The following is a 20,008-nucleotide window of genomic DNA, read 5'->3' as shown; positions in this document are numbered from 1 at the left end:
GAGGAAGGGGAGGACAACATGGAGGATGCAGTGGGTACGAAAAAAGAGAGATGGATAATAAGTATAGAAACATATTTTCCTTTTTTTAGTTCAAAATTTAAAAAAAAAATTAACCGAGAGGGAACAAGATTTTAAAAAATGTCTTAACATTTGTTTGTTTTCCCTCAGGTTTTGCACGCTCTAGTATAAAGAGCGGGAAGGACGGCACCAATTACAGTAAAAATGAGCGTCGAATGCGGTTCTTCATCCGTAAGATGGTGAAGACGCAGGCCTTTTATTGGACGGTGCTCTGCTTGGTGGGTCTCAACACCATCTGTGTGGCTGTGGTGCATTATGACCAGCCTGAGCTCCTCTCAGACTTTCTCTGTGAGTAAACAAACTACTGTAAATGTACACAATCAAACATTCAGCTGGTACTTTTAATACAGTTTGCAGTGTTTCCCCTAGAGTAGTTGGGGGGGGGGGGGGGCTTTGACCATAGAATGAAGATTGATATCAGAAACAATACCATTAATCATTAAAGGTAAATGCAGCTTTTTTTAAAATAAAAATTACAGAACATGAAGAAGTCTGCAATTGAATTTGCATTAGTTGAATTTTATTTATCTCTCTCACTTAAATAACTAATACGTACGTCTAGTCATAAACCAATTTCAGATATCTGGAATGTAAGTATGGTGAAGCTGATTTTATGTAAAAACGGCCTGCCATACACGTAAGCTTCTGCATGTTGCTGAAAATGATCTGCGCTCCTGGAGCAGAAGCCAATCATTAAATTAGCAAGATGGACTTAGGAGTGAGTGAATGTTCACATCATCAGAATTTACACCTGTAATTTAAACAACCCCTCAACTTTACGGATGGAGGGGGTGTTAGGTGGGGTGGCCCATTCTGTTAGGGGCAGGCCTCCCTCCTTGTACAATGGTAGGGGAAACACTGGTTTGTATTTGTTTGAAGATTTTGTTTGTCTTTTTAGGTTCTGATTATTATTGTAGTTTTCATATTTAAATGCATTTGATGCAAAAAATTACTATTTTCCTCAACTATAGTCTCAGCAAATCTTAGGCTAGACAGCTGGCTAATTTTATGCTTGAGGCTGATGCTTCTTGCTTTCTTCCTGACCCTATTTTAAAAGGTTTATATTCTTGAAATCTATTGTTCCTTCCTGGACTTGCAAACAAAGCATTTACTATTTAGTGTACTATTAAGTGTACAAATGGTATAAATACATATGGTGCATTTCCTCTAAAGAGTGCTATTGAATTTGCAGTAGATTTAAGGCATTCATCTTCTGCCTTGATACAGTTATCGTAGCCAATAGCAGCTTTACGGTAATAGTACGAAATAAGTAGCAGAACTCAATGTCAGTATATGATATATATATATATATATATATATATTCATAATCATTGTACAAAACAAATTCTACTTGATAAGCTTAAATAAATCCAAATTATCTATTCTTTAGTTAGAATGTAGCTGTAGACGTGTTGGTGCTGAGTTGAACAAACATGAATACACACGTGTACAAGGAAATCAGCTTATGCTTGGCTCATTTTTTGTGTTATTAGAAAATGAAATTCTGTTTTTTCTTTGTGTCCGTACATCACTTGATTCAGCCCACCTTTGAAAGTTACTCACACTCTTGCATACCTTTCTGCAGGCTTGGCTCACTGTCTGCTAAAATGTTCTAATCAGGTTTTTCTCTACAAAGCTCTGTTTTGTTTTGTGTTTTGTTTTGCTTTGCTTTTTATCCTCCAGTTTTTCCCTAACAATCTGATTTCCATTTCCTCTTTACTTACATCTCTCTTTCTTCCTCCTCTAGTCTATGCAGAGTTTATCTTCCTTGGTTTATTCATGTCTGAAATGATGATCAAGATGTATGGTCTGGGCATTCAGCCCTATTTCCACTCCTCATTCAATCGCTTCGACTGTGCGGTGAGCACGCAAACACACACCCACACACACGCACACACACAGTGACTAAGTGAAAACAGGAAGCTCAAATCCATCAGGTTTTGTTAAAAAATCTAACACTTCTTAGATTTAAGAAACAGATTTATATTGTGCAATGTCACAATAAGGAGGCATTTGTTAATTGCATAAAAAATATTTATCCATTCATTTCCTACCGCTCGTCCTGAAGTCGGGTTGCGGGATCGGCAGCTTGAGGAAGGCCAACAGCCACCTCTTCCAGTCCTTCTAGGAGAATTACAAATTGTTCCCAGACTAGCGGAGAAACATAGTCTCTCTATATGTCTTAGCTGTTCCCCGGGGTCTCCTCCTTAGGAACGGCATCCATACCTGAACCTGGATAGCTGGCTCCCAGATAACTGAATTTCTTACCTCGTCGAGTCTGGCTACGCTAATGAAAAAAAAACTAATTTCACTCATCTCATTTTTTTAGGACACAAACTCTGCATAGTGGCCAAGAAAACTGAGATTGTTGCCATAGGCCATGCCAGAAAGTAGTTTGACAGAGAGCTTCATTGCAGCTCAGCTCCCTCTTGTGGAAAGGGGGTAAAAACACAGCAGAATATTTCAGTTTTTAAAAATATCTGGGGTATTGTAAGCAAGGCCCTAAATACGATGTATTTTTCATTACAATATATGCAATTAGAACTTTTATTTGCGAATGTTCTGTTCCATCCATACATCACCTACCACTTTTTCTTAGTCGGGCTGCGAGGGAAGCTTCCTTCTTCCCAGCTCCTCCTGGGTGATCCCAAGGCGTTCCCAGGACTCCATCTAGTGGGACATGTCCAGATAAACCTCCTCTCTTCTATTCCATTAATGTTAAAGTTCCATCTAGTGCAACATACTGCTTGTTTTTGCAAAAAGTTACACAACTATATCATCAACTTACAACTGGAACATTTCTTTAGGTAGACAAATTTCAAGAGTCATTTATGTACATACTGAAAAGTAAAGGGTCCAAAAGCAGAACCTTGAGGTACAATAATATGTCAACGGTGTGTTTGAGGAAAAGAACACTAACATTTAACTGTCTCTCCTTTCAGGTAATTGTTGGTAGTGTTTTTGAGGTTGTGTGGGCCACTATAAAACCAGGCACATCTTTTGGCATCAGTGTATTGCGAGCTCTGAGATTGCTGCGCATCTTTAAAGTCACCAAGTAAGTCTCACTCTGTGCCTATTCATTAGCTCAATATTGAACAAATAAGAAAAGCTGACTTTTCAGTCCTAATGTATTAATCCCTTTGATGTCTTGGCATTTTGACTTTTGTTTGACTCTGTCTTTGGGAGACAGAGTTTTGATCTGGTTTTGGTTCATGCAGGATACACGTTTACATAAGGAACAATGCTCACAAACCTAAAAGAGCATAATGCTAAGATAAAGTAGTGAAAGAGATTTGGTCAGATTTCCTGGTTGGCTGATTGTATAGTTACTGTATGTCTCAGTACAATGTGATAATTGTTGTTTTAAAATGGGCACTGATTTGCTTTATGCAGGCCAATAGGAAACTTGGGCCACACATTTTCTGTGATAGTTACTAGACTTAGTGCAGGAGATCAAGTCTTTGAATGCAAATTATTTCACAAAATGAAAATATATGAAGTCAATCAGAGGATAAAACAAGCGACAGGCAAAACAAAATTAAGAGTAATCCAGAAACATCACCACTTTTTTAAGGTATTCTCACAAACAACTGCATTTTTCATATTCCTGATTTTTATTACATCCTTAAAGTTTCTTTTTCTTTTTCTTTTTTGGCACTCATGCCTATCCTTACTTTTATTTCTGCTTTCATTTTTTATTCGATAATTCATCTTCATTTTGCACATTTGTCTTCCTCGTCCTCAGGTACTGGGCACCACTTCGAAATCTTGTGGTTTCTCTTCTCAACTCCATGAAGTCCATCGTCAGTTTGCTGTTCCTCCTCTTCCTCTTCATTGTGGTTTTTGCCCTGTTGGGGATGCAGCTATTCGGAGGACAGTCAGTATCAGCACAAACTTTAAAACAAGACATTTCTCAATATTTACATTGCATGACTACATTTTACTTTTTGTTTGCACATTGTTATATATTTATATATATTTTTTTCTTTTTTCTTTTTTCTTTTTGCAGATTTAACTTTGAGTCTGGAACTCCACCTACTAATTTTGACACATTTGCAGCAGCGATCATGACAGTGTTTCAGGTAAGAAACAAAGAGTCTTGACTCTTTTCAGACATGAAATATCAGGATCTATGACATAATTATTGTGTTAAAGTTAAAAGTTTCCCCTATGGCATCATCCAGAGATGTTCTCCAAAATGACAAAGAGAGATGAAATAAGATGTAAAACAAAAAAATAATTTTGAGACAAAATTTTCTCCAATCAGCATCTGTATCAAATTCATAACTAAAACTTAGAATATAATTTTCCAAATGTTTAGCGTTATTGAACTATTGCTTGTTTTATGCAATTATGTAACAACCAAATAATGTTTTTTTTTCTAGTTTAGCTGTGGTCACAATCTTTACCATCATCCGCATGAATGAGACTAGAGGGATCATTTTTACTAGTATTTTCAAAAGTTCATAGAAATGACCAGGCTACTGTTTTTTTACATCATGACTTTTACCATAAGTTATGAACTTTAAGCATGTTGTATAATGAGAGCAGCATAAAATAAAGTTAATAATTAACTGTATTATTGGTGTCAGCTGTAGTTAATGTTAACTTTATGAAGTGGTGAGAGAAAATACATTTTTCAGTGGAGATAAAAAAAAAACAGCCTGTTCAAACAAAGTATTAAACACTTCCCAGACTTTACCAAACCACTATTTTTTTGGGGGGATAACATTATTTAAAGCTGAGTTAAATGAATAAATTTATACAACATACATTTTGTTGGTTTTATTTTCAAAATTTTATGTTTAAAAAACACTTCTGAACAGTTTTTATTATGACATTGACTTATTTTCCCCAGAAACGTTTTATTTTTCTAGCATTAAAATGTAGTTTTCTTCATTTTTCTGTAGATCCTGACAGGAGAGGACTGGAATATGGTGATGTATGACGGTATTGAGTCCCAAGGAGGAGTGAATGACAAAGGGATGGTCTTCTCTATCTTCTTCATTGTTCTAACACTCTTTGGCAACTGTATCCTACCTTTACATTTTCATAGAAGTACACGCAAATGTACACTGTTTATAGATCTAAATATACTGATCACTTTAAACTAAAATAAACAGCACATCTATGGTAAATGTTAAATCATATGCTGTAAAACTTTTATGTTTGCTCCAGTGACCTCATAGTATACATTATAGACCCTATTATTGGTTCCTGCTTCCTCTTGTTTGGAAATGAAGGCAGGAAGATCCAGCATATGGGAGCTGCCATGCTTTTTTTTTTTAATGGAGTGAGAATCTGCTCACTAACAATTTAGGGCTGTAAGTCCTACCTTCTCTTTCCCACACACAACCATCATGTTACAAGCTTTCATTTGAGCATTAATAATAACTACAGTAGATGTATTAGAAAATGAATACTTGAGCAGAAAGCTGCAAGGTAAGAGCTAACTTGAAAACAAACAAAAAAAAGAACTATTTACAGGTATATTTATTTTAGGGCTGTGAAATTAATCGAGTTAACTATGAATAATTTTAGTGCTGCATGGGCATAGATTAAATTTTTCAATCACGATTAAAATTTACAATCACTTTACTATGGCGGATTATGTAGGTTTGTATATTGCAATGCACTCAGTGCCAGGTCATGTTTGTAAATGAGAAGTGGTTCTCAAACAGTTTACCAGATAAATAAAGGTTAAATAAATAATGTAAAAAAACTCCATGTGTAACACATTATGTACAGTTTTTTTTGTCTTCTTATGGCTTATTTTATTTTATTTTATTTTATTTTATTTTAACAATGTCCCACTTGTTTACGTGGAGGGGGCGGGACTTAAATCTTGTACTGGTACCAGCTGACAGGGAAGGTTGGTTTTATTTGGACTTTATTGTTTGGGTTTAAAGAGCAAAAAATGTGCAATTTTGTTGAACTGTTCCTTCAAACTTTTATAAAGCTTATTTTCAGTTGAATTTTTTGGTTCCTTGCAACCAATTTCATATTTGTATCCTCGTTTTTTGTCATGTTCTATTCCTTCTGACTTTTTCTGTATCATCCCCACCAAGTTTGCTCCTTTCTGAGAAACAATCAGCTCTTTCTCTTGTTAACAAACATCAGTATTTTCCATAACTTTGACCACCACAGACACTCTGCTGAATGTCTTCTTGGCCATTGCTGTTGACAATCTGGCCAACGCCCAGGAGCTTACTAAGGTACGGGATCTTTCCGTTTGTTTCTGTTTAGCTTGTCAAGCTTGACCAATTATTTCTCCATGTTATTGTACAAGTCAAACCAGTAACAAACTCCATCTTTTTCAACAGGATGAAGAAGAACAGGAAGAGGCAGCTAATCAAAAGACAGCACTGCAGAAGGCTAAGGAAGTGGCAGAGGTCAGCCCGCTGTCTGCTGCCAACTTGTCTATCGCTGCGTGAGTACACACATTTAATTATGATCAAACACAGACAAACACATATAAACAAATATACAGACCCTGTGTGTAAATGCAAACTTTGCATTTAAATAGTTCTAATCCATGCAGGTTTGCAAAATTTATTCTCATGTTTATACTTAACACCCTTACAAACAAGAGTCCATTTTATTTTTTAAATGAAATTCTATACACATTCAGGAAAAAAACTCAATTATGCCCTGTTTTTCTTAAAAAAACTGCCTTTTCGAACATTTGTGACTGACAGGCATTCATGCACACACAACACTGTGCATGCAGACAAACTCAAGAACGTCCTTCAGAATGTGATTAGGCAATTGTTCAAAAAGAAAAAGCGTAGAGATACGGGGGCCTTTATGGAGCGACGAGAAGCGAGAGGCAGACGGTCTAAAACCTGCTCCCTGCAGCAGAAACGCTCACAATGAGACACTTTAAAACAAAGCTCCGATAAATCTACTGCCACTTTCAAAGTCACAAACGTTTGAACAATTCAAAGCTGCTGGGTTGGGTCTGTGGCGGTTATTGTCATTCATTTCTCCACGTCTGCCAACAGCAAGGAGCAGCAGAAGAACCACGCTAAGACCAATAAGTCTGTGTGGGAGCAGAGAACGAGCGAGATCCGGCGGCAAAACCTGATGACGAGCCGCGAGGCGCTCTACAACGAGCTGGAGCAGGATGACTGGAAGGTGGGAGGGGAGGGAGAGGAGGTGAGGAGTCCCCATCCCAAGACATACATATATATACACACGGTCTTAGGCAACAACGCTATATTGCCTTATATGTATTAGCTCAGCGCTAGCGCGACAAACAAGCTAAACTGAGGTCCTCCATCCATATTTTCAGTTGCAGGAGTCATTTTTGCTTTCCCCTCTCTGTCATGTGGATGGAGGACCTCAGTGACGAGAGGAGAATGTGTAGCACTGAGTGGGGCTAACGCTAAAGCTAACAGGCTAAGCTGAGGTTCTTCTTCCATGAAGCAGCTCTGTTGTCCTCCATCTATATTTTCAGTTCCAGGCTGAGTCATTTCTACCTTCTCCTCTCTGTCAACGCTCTCTGGTTTCATTTAAAAGAGTCGATCATCAGATATTGTCCAAGATTAACCTTCAGGGTGGATATAGCTCGCTTACACCGAGGACCTATCCACATCATCATTTACCCAGAATGCTTTGCATGTAAATAAAATGGCCCCATCAGTGTAATATATTTTTTAACTTTTAGTTTAAAAATTATAAAAACTAAACATCCTACAGTATTTTTACAGTCTTTATTTTACAGTTTCAATATATGTTTACTAAATAAAGTCCAATGTTACAACTAATCGGGGATCCCTTTAAAGGCAGAGGTTTATAGGAACAAAGTACATTTACTTCGTTACAGTACTTAAGTAGTTTGTTTGAGGATTTATAATTTCACCAATTATTTTTTAAATAGCTACTTTTACTTTTATTTCATTGCATTTTAAAGCTAAAAATGATACTGCTTTATTTTAAAATGTAACACCTAGTTACTCGTTACAAAATTAAATATGTTTGAATTCATCGTGAAAGATGTTTCTGCACTGTAAAAAAAATGAAGTGTTGAGTTTTCTCAACAAAGATTTATTTATTGAAACAACAAATCAAAGCTAGACCTGTCCATAAAGATTTCCTGATTTTTAATTGCATTGAAACTACGTGAATGTTTCAAACAGTAAGGTCAGTTTGGGCTTTTCTCCCAAAATATAAAATTATTCTATAATTGCATTTTGGCCCATCTGTGTTGAAGTGTGTATTCCTGTGCACTAAAAAGTCTCTTCTAACAGAGTGGTGTGACCTGTTTTTTATGCTGTGTGTTCTGGGTCATGCTGTACTCACCAGATGTTTTAATTCCAGGGTGTAATATCCCTTTAAGCTCGTGAAAATTTATTACCGCTGCACTGCTATGTGGGCCGACTTGATGCTGCCTGTTTGGGAGCAATGCATTATTAAAGTGGGGCATGCTGAGAAATCCAGAGCTAGACTCTAAGACGGAAGGCAACTCAAAACAGGAGCGGACTGAAAAAGGAATTTGAGTTAAAAGGCGATTGGGAGTCAACTGGATTTTGCTCAGCAAACCGTATGTTTGCTTAAGAAGCTGCTTTGGCAATTTTTGGCTCTGTGACAAAAAAAAGAAAGAAATCATAACAGTTTTGAATTTAAACTGTTTATGTGGAGCCAAAAATGACTGACTGCTGAACTGTATCCATGTGTGGCTTCTGCAAGAGAACTGGGTGGGGGCTTGAGCTTTGCTTCAAATCCTAGGGTCTGCATACATTAAAGGTCTTAAAGTGTGACGTAGTGACATCTTGTGGCACCCGTGGAAAAGCACATCCAACTAACCATCGCACAATCTCTTTGGAAAAAAATCAATGAAGATGTCTGCAAAATGTTTGGTGTATAAATGTTTTTAATGGGGTATAGCATTTTCTATAAGTGAAGAAAGACGACGAATGCCACTAGAAGGACCGAAATGTTACACACTGAAACTTGATGTATGAAAACCGGCATTACATCTATAGAGTGTATATTTTATAGACCAAACTTTCCAACATTTTCTTGTCATTGGAAACTAAAGCCGACAGGACCTGGTTTACAGAAGCTGCCTTGTTGTGTTTTTGGAACCAGAGTCTGTGCACTAAAGATGTCTTCCTACTTCTACTGCCCCGCAATCGTCGTGTTATACAAACTTTCTTTTAATAATGAAAAAACTATTTCCTATGAAGAAATTCTAAAATATGTAACTGAGCTGTTAACGCCATATCACCCCGACTCAGGTGTCGTTTCCACGGAAAGGACGTGGTGACGTGAAAACCCACCTGGATAGGCCCCTGGTGGTGAACCCACAGGACAATCGAAACAACAACACCAACAAGACCCAACCTGGTGAGCTGCCTCTGGACCAGCAGTATCGGCGCCAGGACATCGACCACTGCCGCCGTGCCGCTCACCACTGCCACTATCACCACCGCCACCGCCAGAAAGCCTCCGGCGCAGACACCGTAGACGCTCCTCGGCCGACGGAGACTCACATGGAGCACGGTTTCAGCTGCACGTCTCTGGGAGGGAGCGTGGAGCCCCGCCAGGACGAGGAGGTGCGCAGCCACCGAAGCCACCGGGGCCACCGGCACAGGAACAGGGAGCACAGGGAGGCGTGCAGCAGCTCTCCTCATTGCGAGGGCGGAGAGGAGCACAACGAGCAGAGGCGGTCCAGACAGCACCGCAGGGCGCTCGGGGACGGGGAGGAGGGCAGAAGACATCAGTGCAGGGGGACGGAAGGTGAAGGAGAGAAAAGTGAAGAAGAAGGACGGAAGGCGAGACGGCATCGCCACCTGGAACGATGTCGAGGTCATCGCACCAGAAAGTAAGTAACTGTTTTAATTTTTATTATTCACGTGCCTAAAGGAACAACCAGGAAAGAAGTTTTAATCTATAGTGACACTGTAGGCAGACAATTTTTTTTTCCTGTTGGTTTAGTAGAAAAATCTACTGACAGAATTTCTGCATAGGTGACCCATCATATCAAACTGAGGATTAAATCAAATTTGGTCAAAATGACCTAATTACATTTTCATATTCCTGGCTTTAAAAGCTACATTTTGATACCTGGATCATCCTGATATCATAAACAGAACAAGAGATATGCCCTAATTTGTCTTGTTGGTTATGATAATACATTAATATTTGGTTGGAATCCAAATTTTATGTAATTTTTATGAGAATTTTTTCATTTCATTATGAACAGGAAACCTCATAGTATTTGAATATTGACATTTCGCAGTTGGAAAGAAACAAAAACATTGCTAGCTCACAAGGAAAATCTCAAAATTTTAAGGCATTTTTCCTCAAAATCAGTATTTTTGTTGCTTCTGCTCAAAAAAGTGCTTAATTTTTTTATGATTATATTTCACACAGTTCATTCAAATGAAACATTGAGAAGGTTTTTATTTGTTATATTTTGACAAAATGCAATTTTTGTAAGTGCTTTAATCAAAACACTATATTTGCCTATTTCTACATATACCACTTTTAGACTTAATCCTCGTTTCGATGTGATGGGTCATATTTTATTTGCCATATTATCCATATGGATTACAGACACTTCTGAAAGAAACTGGTCATGTAATTGTAATTGGTGAAAACTTTTTTCGTTTTTGATCGAGTGTCTTTAATATGCAAGATGGGAGTGAGGAAAATAAGGGTAATAATTATTTTTTTCTACTCAGCTACATATTTACTCTTGTTAAAGATGAGTCAGTTTTACTGATCAATAATTACTTTATTTGCTCACCTTTCTGTTATCGACTCAGAAGCTGAAGCTGAGTATGTGGTCACAGGGAATTCTTATCACAATGTTTAACCAAATAAGGAGGAGAGAATGCATTTTTCTTTTAAAATTTTATTATAAAAATAATTGAATTGATAAAGAAATAAAATAACATCAAAGACAGTAAAATGTAACAACACAGTTTATACAGCCTAGAGTAAACTAGTTCAGAAAGTGGTTAAGTGATTACTAAACAACAATTTTAACAATAAGCAATCAGTCAAAACTTAGTTTTTTAAGTAAGGCAAAATGTCTTTGAGCAGGAATTATTTTGACTTTACATGCAAGGCTTTAGATAAAGTTTAAATATTATTCAAATAGTTATTTTTAGAATTAGGTGAGCAATGTTTAATTTGACAATGTATATTGTTTTTATTAATGTTTCATACCCCTTTTCCTTTGTCATTTTATGTTCCCCTCTTTTATCATTTTATTCTTTATTTGCCATCATTTTTTACCCGTTTTTATGCACCCTGGCCCTTCATTTATTTATTTATTTATTTATCTATTTATTTATTTTTGCCTTCAGGGAGCACTGCAGCACCGGTCCCAGCCTCTCTACCACTCGACCCATACAGCAGTATAACGAAGACCTTGACAATTTCCGCAACAACAGCAAGCTGGCCAGTGCCCATGAACACCCTTATGCCCTCCCACCCGACCACCCGGATCACCCTGACCACCTGAACAACCTGCTGAACTGCCACGACGCTGACACCCACACCCTGCTCCACAGCATGGATAGCCTGATCCTGACCAGCATGGCCAAACCCGACTACACAGCGATAGACATGCCCCCCGTCTACCCGTACCCTTCTACTAATGCCATCTTGCAAGGTGAGCATTATGAAACCCTGTGGGAATTAGAGTTGGGTACCGAAACTCGGTTCTATTATGGCACTGGGGCAAACATCCACGGTAGTGCATGGACCGAAACACATCTCTAACTTCGGTGCTTTATTTCGGTGCCTCAAAGAAAGCTGTTAATTTGCACCCTCTGGTGTTCACTGTTAACAGTGACAGCCGCGGCACACAATCTCCACGGACTTTCTTGTCCGCGGTTCATCTTGGCTCGGTCTCGGTCCAATGCGCCTCTCCAAGCACGCTCCGCAGCCGGGCTGTCTCAGAACCTCCTCTCCGGTGGTTCGGGTAGAAGCGAGCACAGCACGCTTACGATTTTAACTTCAGCAGAATTCTGCCCGTGGATTAACTCTTGGATTTACTGACAGCAAATTTGCTCCTGGAGAGAGCTGATTTTGTTTAGGAATACGAGCACGCAGTGCGATACGACGACATGGTGAAATAACACTGCCTTTATGAAAAAGGCAGAACTTGTAAACACTTCCTGGAGAGAGGTGAAGGAGATGAAGCTGAGCAGATCACAGGAGGTTTTCAGCATACTGGCCGCCCATGGTTACACAAGCACTTAGCTAAACAGCACCGTGAAAATAAATAAATAAATAAAAGTGAAGTCCGAACGGTAAGACCACAACAGCTTTTTCATTTTATTTTATGATTATTTTTAACACAAAAGCTGAAGCCGCTGCGTATGGTCTGCACATTATCACACCCACTGCGTGGAGACACAGACACTGAGCAGAACCGACCCGACCCAAAGTGAATCGAACCGAGTCCATGGAGAGGGGCTGAACAGGTGCCGCTGCAGTTAACAGTTATACTGTATATATTATAGTCGAGATGTCGAAAGCAAAATGGTCCAAAGTGTGGTGTCACTTTACAAAATAAGATGCAGAAACTTCCACCTACAACAAATGCTTTAAGAATATTTGGTGCAAAGACAAATTATTAATGGTTTTAAGTTAATAAGGTGGTCAATTTCAAGTCTGACTTTGACTCAGAAATAGTTATTGCTTTATAAACCTCTGTGTGAGTGTGTGTGCTTTATTTATTTATTTTTAAAGTACCGATTTAAATATCGTTTAGGAACCGGTACCATTTTGAAAGTATCAATTTAGCACCGGTATCGAAATAAACCCTTTCAATACCCAACCCAAGTGGGAATAAGTCAATTTCACAAAATGGTGGTAAGGATTTGGTAGAAAGTTTGAATCTAACTAATTTCTAAACAAATTTTGTTACTTTATTGAAGTTTATCACCAAAATTATTTACAGGTAAGATACTTGCAATCTTTTGCATTATTTCCATCCGAAGGTTTTAAATGTCAGAAAGTATTTTAGCTGGACCGGAGAACTGTACTGTTTGACATGATATAAAAGAACTCTTCAGTTCTATTCAGCTTTGTTTTCAGAACAGAACCGGTGAAGCTGTCTCATGTTTGTTTTTTTCTTTCCACGCTGAATCTGACCTCTTTCTGTCAGTCTGTCACTTGTTTATCCTCTCTGCTTTCCTTCCCTGTTGTGCTCAGTGAACAAGAACGCCAACACTGACCAGAAGAAGAGCGAGGAGAAGGAGGGGGAGGACGAAGGTGAAGATGAAGACAGCCCTAAACGCATGCCACCCTTCAGTTCCTGCTTCATACTGTCTACCACCAACCCGTGAGTTTAAACGTTATGTCTGCAAAATCTGGGTCAAACTCAAAAAGTTGACTTACGAGATTGAATGCTCTTTAAAGTTGTTTTTTTTTTTTTTTGCTTAATAAAAAAACACCGTGTTTCATGAACAATGTTGTGTAAACATGCAGCATTTATGTGTTTGCATCAGGTTCCGAAGGTGCTGTCACTACATCTTGACTCTGAAATACTTTGAGTTCAGCATCCTGTCTGTCATTGCAATGAGCAGTATCGCCCTCGCTGCAGAGGACCCCGTCAAGCCTGACTCACCACGAAACAATGTGAGACATTACGCTGTGTATGTGTGTGCTGTCAGTTCTCTCATCTGTGAGCGCATAATAAATCAAAAAGTCTCGCGAAAGTGTAACTACAAGTAAACTCTTTCTGATGATTCCTCGTGAGCCTCGCTGGGAAAGGTTTTTCTATAATTTTCCATCTTTTATTGGATATGTAGCTTTTTTTTCTTGCAGCTACAGGGTTTAGACATTGAAACTGAAACACCTGTCATTTTAGTGTGGGAGGTTTAATGGCTAAATTGGACCAGCCTGGTGGAAATATTCATTAATTGCACATTGCACCAGTAAGAGCAGAGTGTGAAGGTTCAATTAGCAGGGTAAGAGCACAGTTTGGCTCAAAACATTGCAACGCACACATCATTATGGGTGACGTACCAGAGTTCAAAAGGGGACAAAGTGTTGATGCACGTCTTGCTGGTGCATCTGTGACCAAGACAGCAAGTCTTTGTGATGCATCAAGAGCCACAGTATCTAGGGTAATGTCAGCATACCACCAAGAAGGACCAACCACATCCAACWGGATTAACTGTGGACGCAAGAGGAAGCTGTCTGAAAGGGATGTTATGGTCTAAAACCAGGTGTTTCACTTTCATTGTTTAACCCCTGTATGCAGAAAAATCGTGTGGTTTTTTTCACGGTGGCCTCTGGTGTTCATATTGAATTTGCTGGAAATACTCATCACAGACCATTATGTTTTACAGCAAACAATGATTACCACACAGAAAAAGAAACAAAGTGTGACAAAAAGTGTTCCTGAATAAGTAAAAAAAACATGACAGATTAGACAATGCACACTTTGAACTGTGTGATTTAAAAAGACAATTAGAGTTAGATTAATGTCTATCCCTGCTGACATCATGTTCTCAGTTTGTTACTTTTTTATACACCAGTTTGGTTCTTCTCCTGTCCTTTATTTTATAGAATAATAACAAGTCATGGTGTTGTGCTCCTCTGCAGGTGCTGCGTTATTTTGACTACGTTTTCACAGGTGTCTTCACATTTGAAATGTTGATCAAGGTAACAAAGTATCAGTGTGTTAGTGCCGGCCTGGATGTTTGTGGTGATTATGTTAGAATATTTGTTTTATTTGTACTAAATGATTCCTTTTAACTAGTTAGACGTCACAATGAGCACTTTTTACTTTTTTGTGATGTTTTCTTTTTTTTTTTTTTTTTGTCTGATAACCGGTGTGTTTGTGTAAGTTACAGTGACTTGCATGTGAATGTTCATGCCGGTTCTAAAAGTGCATGTGTATACGGACAAACAGTATGTTGTTCTGAGCAAACGTCATGTCTTCCAGATGGTGGTGCTGGGCTTGTTCCTCCACCAAGGATCTTACTTCCGTGACTTGTGGAACATTCTGGACTTTATAGTGGTTAGTGGTGCTCTGGTGGCCTTCGCCTTCACGTAAGTGTCCCCCACCACCCCCTCACCTTCATCCCCTTCACCATGCACACACACATATACACACACACATTCCACGATCCACAGAAAGACCCTGGTTGCTCAGCCTCGTACACTCCGTACACCGGGACGTTGCTAGCCGGCTGTACGTCAGAAATCATCTTTTTTTTGTTCTTTCTTCACCACTCGCTTCCTGTTGTCTACTTTATGTTATGTTTTCTTATGTCTCAAAGTACTTCCCTCAATGTTATTCTTTGTTTTTCTTATTTCAGATGTTGCGTTAGTCTTTGTGTTTACTTTTAGTTTGTTTCCTTTTTCTGGAGGACGTCATTTTTCCGTTTCTTCATCCAGTACTGTCTGTTTCATTACTAGTCACCGTCGTTTGTGACATTTTATCAACAGGTCTTTCTCTGAGTTTCATTGCCACCTTCATCTCAATAACCACCACACATCCTTCAACTAAATGTGTTCCTCATATTTCTATTTTGACCTACACTCTAAAACCTAAAAGGGCCTCATGATGTTTTCTTGATAATCCATTTTGGACGACTCTCCAGAGGTAACCTGAGGTTTCCAGTTTCAGTCATGGTTTGCATAAAGGTGTTCTAATGGATGGCTATTTGCCTGTAACAATCTATGCAGTAATGCTGACAGCCTAATTAGTTTTTAAGAGTGTAGTTCAACTGCACCCCCCCCCCCCMAAAAAACCAGTAACAATCATGGCAAACACCCTTTTCCTAACATCATCCCTTTTTACTGTTTGATTACCTAATAAATTAATAATCACCACGTGCTCCTTATGAACATGTTTCCTCCCAATCTACCTTGCTCCCGTTTCCTTCTTCTCCCTGTTTTCCAACCATTGGCGCTCTGATATTTCCTCCGACCAGGCCGTGAGTCATCCCTTTCTCTTCTTCTGCATCCACATCCCTAAACTTGTCCACCAAAGGCTTTCTTACCAACACTCCTCCTACAGCCTTAGTCCTCCTTACTGATCCCATATTTCCTCTTCAGATTCCTTTTTTCCTTTCCCTCCTCATTTGAGCTCCATTTTCTCTCTGTTCCTGATGGTCCCAAGACATTCCTCTCACACCCTTCTTATTCCTAACATACAGCAAACTTAGTAATGAGACAAATAGGCTTTGAGTTCAAGTCAGAAAGACTTTTACTAGCTGCGTTTCCATAGACCATGAAAATGCGCAAATTAGAATTTTGAAAACAAATTTGTTCAATGGAAACACGTCACGTCGACAAAATGTTTTTGCGCTAGGATGAGGTGGTTTTTCGGCCGTATCGAAATTGGTGTTTTTCGCAAAACTGCAATGGAAAAACATTTTTCGCATCACGGGAGTCACGTGACAAACAACCGGCTGTTTCTACTGGCAAAGAAGATAACAGAAAGTAGAAGTAGTAGTAATATCACAGAAGTAGTAAAACAAAGTAGTAAACTCACCGACTACAATTTCCCAAAAACACAGCATACGTAGCCGCTCCCAAGTAGGGGCTTGTCGCTGGAAAGCCTAGATAAAAGACGCGGACGTCTCCTCTGATGATGAGCGCTAGTGTCGTAGTAGCAATATGTAAAGAGATGTGTCTTTATGTGTTTATCACTACTGCTTTACTTTAAATGTATGCAGACATGACATGACCATATTGGCCGTGCATCTAGTACAGACAAGGAAATCTGCAAAGATCTTCCCAATAAGGTGCAAAAATGAAGGGAAAAGTGCAAAAAAAAGCTTATCAATAGTGCAGACATTTGCTGAAGAACCAAATTATAGTAATTTGTCAAAGAGCAATTAGGTCTAATGCAGGCAGGGCTGTCAAACACATTTTCACCAAGGGCCCCATGAGCATTACGGTGGCCCTTAATGGGCCAGATGTAATTAACTATTACGTTTCGTGTTTAACTTCAACTAAACTTCTTATTCCTCGTCTCGCTGCTACAGCTGAGCACCGCTAACATACAATAACTGAACTCTACGTGGTATTTCCTGCATAGAAACATTTTAACACATCCTCTTATAAACACTGAAAAGTGTTAGTACAGTAGTACTACTTCAACTGACTTAATGTGAAATAAATAATACAGAAATACTGTTAAAAGTAGAAGTAAGAGTTTCACTCACTACTGAGTTGTGATGGGTAGTCGTCATCTTCAATTCTGAACTTGTATTTTCGGACTGGGAATTCCCATTGGAGGGGTCGTTCTAGTTTAAATTTACAAGTTGTGAGTGGGAATATTCCACTTCCCAGTTCAGCTGGGCCGCAGCAAAAATAGACAATAAAAATACAGCAAAATGGAAATTTTATACTGTGAATTGTGCCAGTACTGTCTACTTTTGAACTCTGTGCACCTCCACCTAGTGGTGGAATACCGTCTGTTTGTGGGTAAAATAATCAACATGCATTATGGGAGATGTAGTTTATGGTCAACGATGGCTTTAAAGCAGCATATGGTTATTTTAAGACATTAAAAGAGCTTCGAAGCTCTCACGGGCCATATGAAATATTGTGGCAGGCCTCATTTGGCCAGTGGGCCTTGAGTTTGACTCATGGTCCGTCAGGAATGCAACTCCTCAAGCCTAATAGTTCTGTAGAAAGTGAGGAGAATGTCTTCTGTGAGGTAACTTTTTTTAGTCTTCACAGAAAGTAGAGATGCTGCTGAGATTATGAAATCATTAAGAGACTAGAAGAGGTTCTCCAAGGGAATATCGAAGAAGTTAGTGCACTTGATAATGACTCCATCGGTGATTAGTGGAGAGTGGTCACTTTGTTATCTCTTTGTTATCTCTCCTGGAGTCATTAGCCGTCTCTTTAGTTTTATCCACATTCAGAGATAGGTTGCTGACATTGCACCAGTCACTGCACCCCTCTCTGTGCATTGACTCGTCAGTCTTTCTGATCAGATCAGATCGCCACTGGTAAAGCTGAGCGTTGCTGCACAGTCACGAGTCAGCAGAGTGAAAAACAGTGAGCTGCTCCACATGCTCATTTGATTTTTCTAAAATAAATTGTAGACCCTCTTACTTTCACCAGATTTTTACGGAATGGAGAGCACATCTAAAAGTTACGCAACATTACAAACGTTTAAGTTTCAGATCAGAATAAGCTGGCAAATTAACATTTTTATATGTTTCTTCATCAAGTTTTACATATTTTATGGTCTCATCTGTGTACTGTTTATATGTAAATTTATGAGACTTTCATGGTTAGAGGAATCAAAAACTGGGGTATGGAGTTTATTAAAAGTTTAGAATACAACCTGTTATATTTACTTTACAAGTTAGATTAAAAAAGGACGTAGCACAGAGTGGTATTTTCCATTACATTTAGCAAGTTTATGCAAGTTAATTTTTGTGCTGTATGTTAGAAACAGATACCAGGGGTCATTATTTCCACAGCCTGCGGCCTTTTCTGATGCAGTCCCTCCTGTTTTTAATTCTTTTTGGCTCAACCTCCATCAATCAAACACATTTTTCAACATGACCCATTAACATCTAGCCACTCTTCCTCATTCATCCCCATCCTCCTCGCTGAAGGTCTCAGTCGATCAGTTTGTGGGGGTGAGGGCAACTCAGACACCTTTAACCCTTTAAGTGCCCAGGCTATCCATACGCCACAGAGAGGACATCACCTCGCCTCTTCCCTCCTTTCTTTTACCAACAGACACGCAAACACTAACACACAAACACACAGGTCTGCCATTCTCACTAGGTAACGAGCCCGGAGGAACAGGTATTTCACTCTCCTTCCTTTGCACGACCTGAGAAAGCACAGCAGATGGGAGGGAAAGAGGAAGGCATGCTGGGGGCAGGGTGTGCTGGGTCGAATGATTTGTCGTATCGAGGGAGCATACAGATGCAAACGAAATAATATGTGCGATAGATGCAGTTCAGAAGGATCGGACGAGTGTTTGTTATCTGAAAATAAAGATGGTGTGGCATGTAGCTGAGAAAGACAAGTTTCATTTTCCTCGACTCTGTAGAAGTGCAGTGCATGCCTGCTTTGGTGGCTGCATGAACTTGAACTTAATGTGTGATACAGTAAACAACATCAGGCAGATATATGCTGAAGACAGTCAGTTTCACACTTAGAACATTCTTTATGTATTAAATATTGATGAATCTTGGCTACATTCACACTACAGGCAAATGTAGACTTTTTTTTTTGCCCCATGCGACCCGTATCGGATATTTTTCCTGACAGTCTAAATGCAAAAAAAATTTTTTTTTTTTTTAGACCTAAGCCTTTTCAGTATGCGGTACTAAATCGGACACATATCAGATGATTTTCAAAGCGACCTGAGTCTGATCGCTCATGATATATTTCATCTGACATTTACGTCAGTAAGGTTTGGGTGAGCGCATCGGGCCAAGGAATAATGCTACCAACCTGGAGTCATGCAGTTTAAATCTTGTAGCTCCACACATCATCTACAGAACAGAAGTCCAGTTGCTTTATCTTTCTTCTTTTAATTTTCCAAGTCCTGAATGACTGAGAATCCACAAAAACAAATGTTTGTAACATCGGTCTCAGACCAAATCGATGCTAAAGTTACTGCATCGATACTTTATTCCCATCACGTCGCTCCTGTTCCATAAATACACGCCGCACCGGAGCAGCCGGCCAGAGGCAGGTTCAAATGTAAACACTGAGCAAACATGTTAGATAATTATTTAATTGGCCCTGATTGCACAGCAACTTCAGAACTGGAATACTAACATGAAGCATCCATATTTACTTCTGTAAACAGCCAGCTGAATGTGATGTCACGTCATTTTCTGCACATGCAGGTCACATCAGGGCCGTCGAGAGTTCACACTGAAGTCAGATGGAGGTCGCATTTAAAATATAATGTGAGCACCCACGCAAAAAAATGTATATATATTGTGTATATATATAT

The 20,008-nt window shown here is 39.0% G+C and overlaps 1 protein-coding gene across 12 annotated transcripts in view; it reads left to right on the top strand.

Moving 5' to 3' along the window:
• cacna1ab (calcium channel, voltage-dependent, P/Q type, alpha 1A subunit, b) overlaps nt 1-20,008 on the top strand; it is a gene marked incomplete at its 5' end in the record, with an annotated part of 93,529 nt that continues 73,521 nt past the window's right edge. For 7 of the 12 annotated variants that reach the window (XM_014022051.1, XM_014022049.1, XM_014022052.1 and 4 more), the window contains 17 exon segments: nt 1-34; nt 169-366; nt 1,826-1,938; nt 3,021-3,133; nt 3,824-3,955; nt 4,088-4,160; nt 4,989-5,109; nt 6,226-6,293; nt 6,402-6,508; nt 7,083-7,236; nt 9,321-9,907; nt 11,400-11,707; nt 13,258-13,387; nt 13,554-13,683; nt 14,656-14,715; nt 14,999-15,105; nt 15,993-15,995. In XM_014022051.1, coding sequence (XP_013877505.1) covers nt 1-34; nt 169-366; nt 1,826-1,938; nt 3,021-3,133; nt 3,824-3,955; nt 4,088-4,160; nt 4,989-5,109; nt 6,226-6,293; nt 6,402-6,508; nt 7,083-7,236; nt 9,321-9,907; nt 11,400-11,707; nt 13,258-13,387; nt 13,554-13,683; nt 14,656-14,715; nt 14,999-15,105; nt 15,993-15,995 — 2,438 coding nt within the window. 12 annotated transcript variants of the gene reach the window in all.

This window comes from Austrofundulus limnaeus, unplaced genomic scaffold, assembly GCF_001266775.1.
Source record: "Austrofundulus limnaeus strain Quisiro unplaced genomic scaffold, Austrofundulus_limnaeus-1.0 Scaffold316, whole genome shotgun sequence".
NCBI lineage: Eukaryota > Metazoa > Chordata > Actinopteri > Cyprinodontiformes > Rivulidae > Austrofundulus > Austrofundulus limnaeus.
Note: the sequence above shows the minus strand (reverse complement) of the source record. Positions and strands in the feature narration are given on the sequence as shown.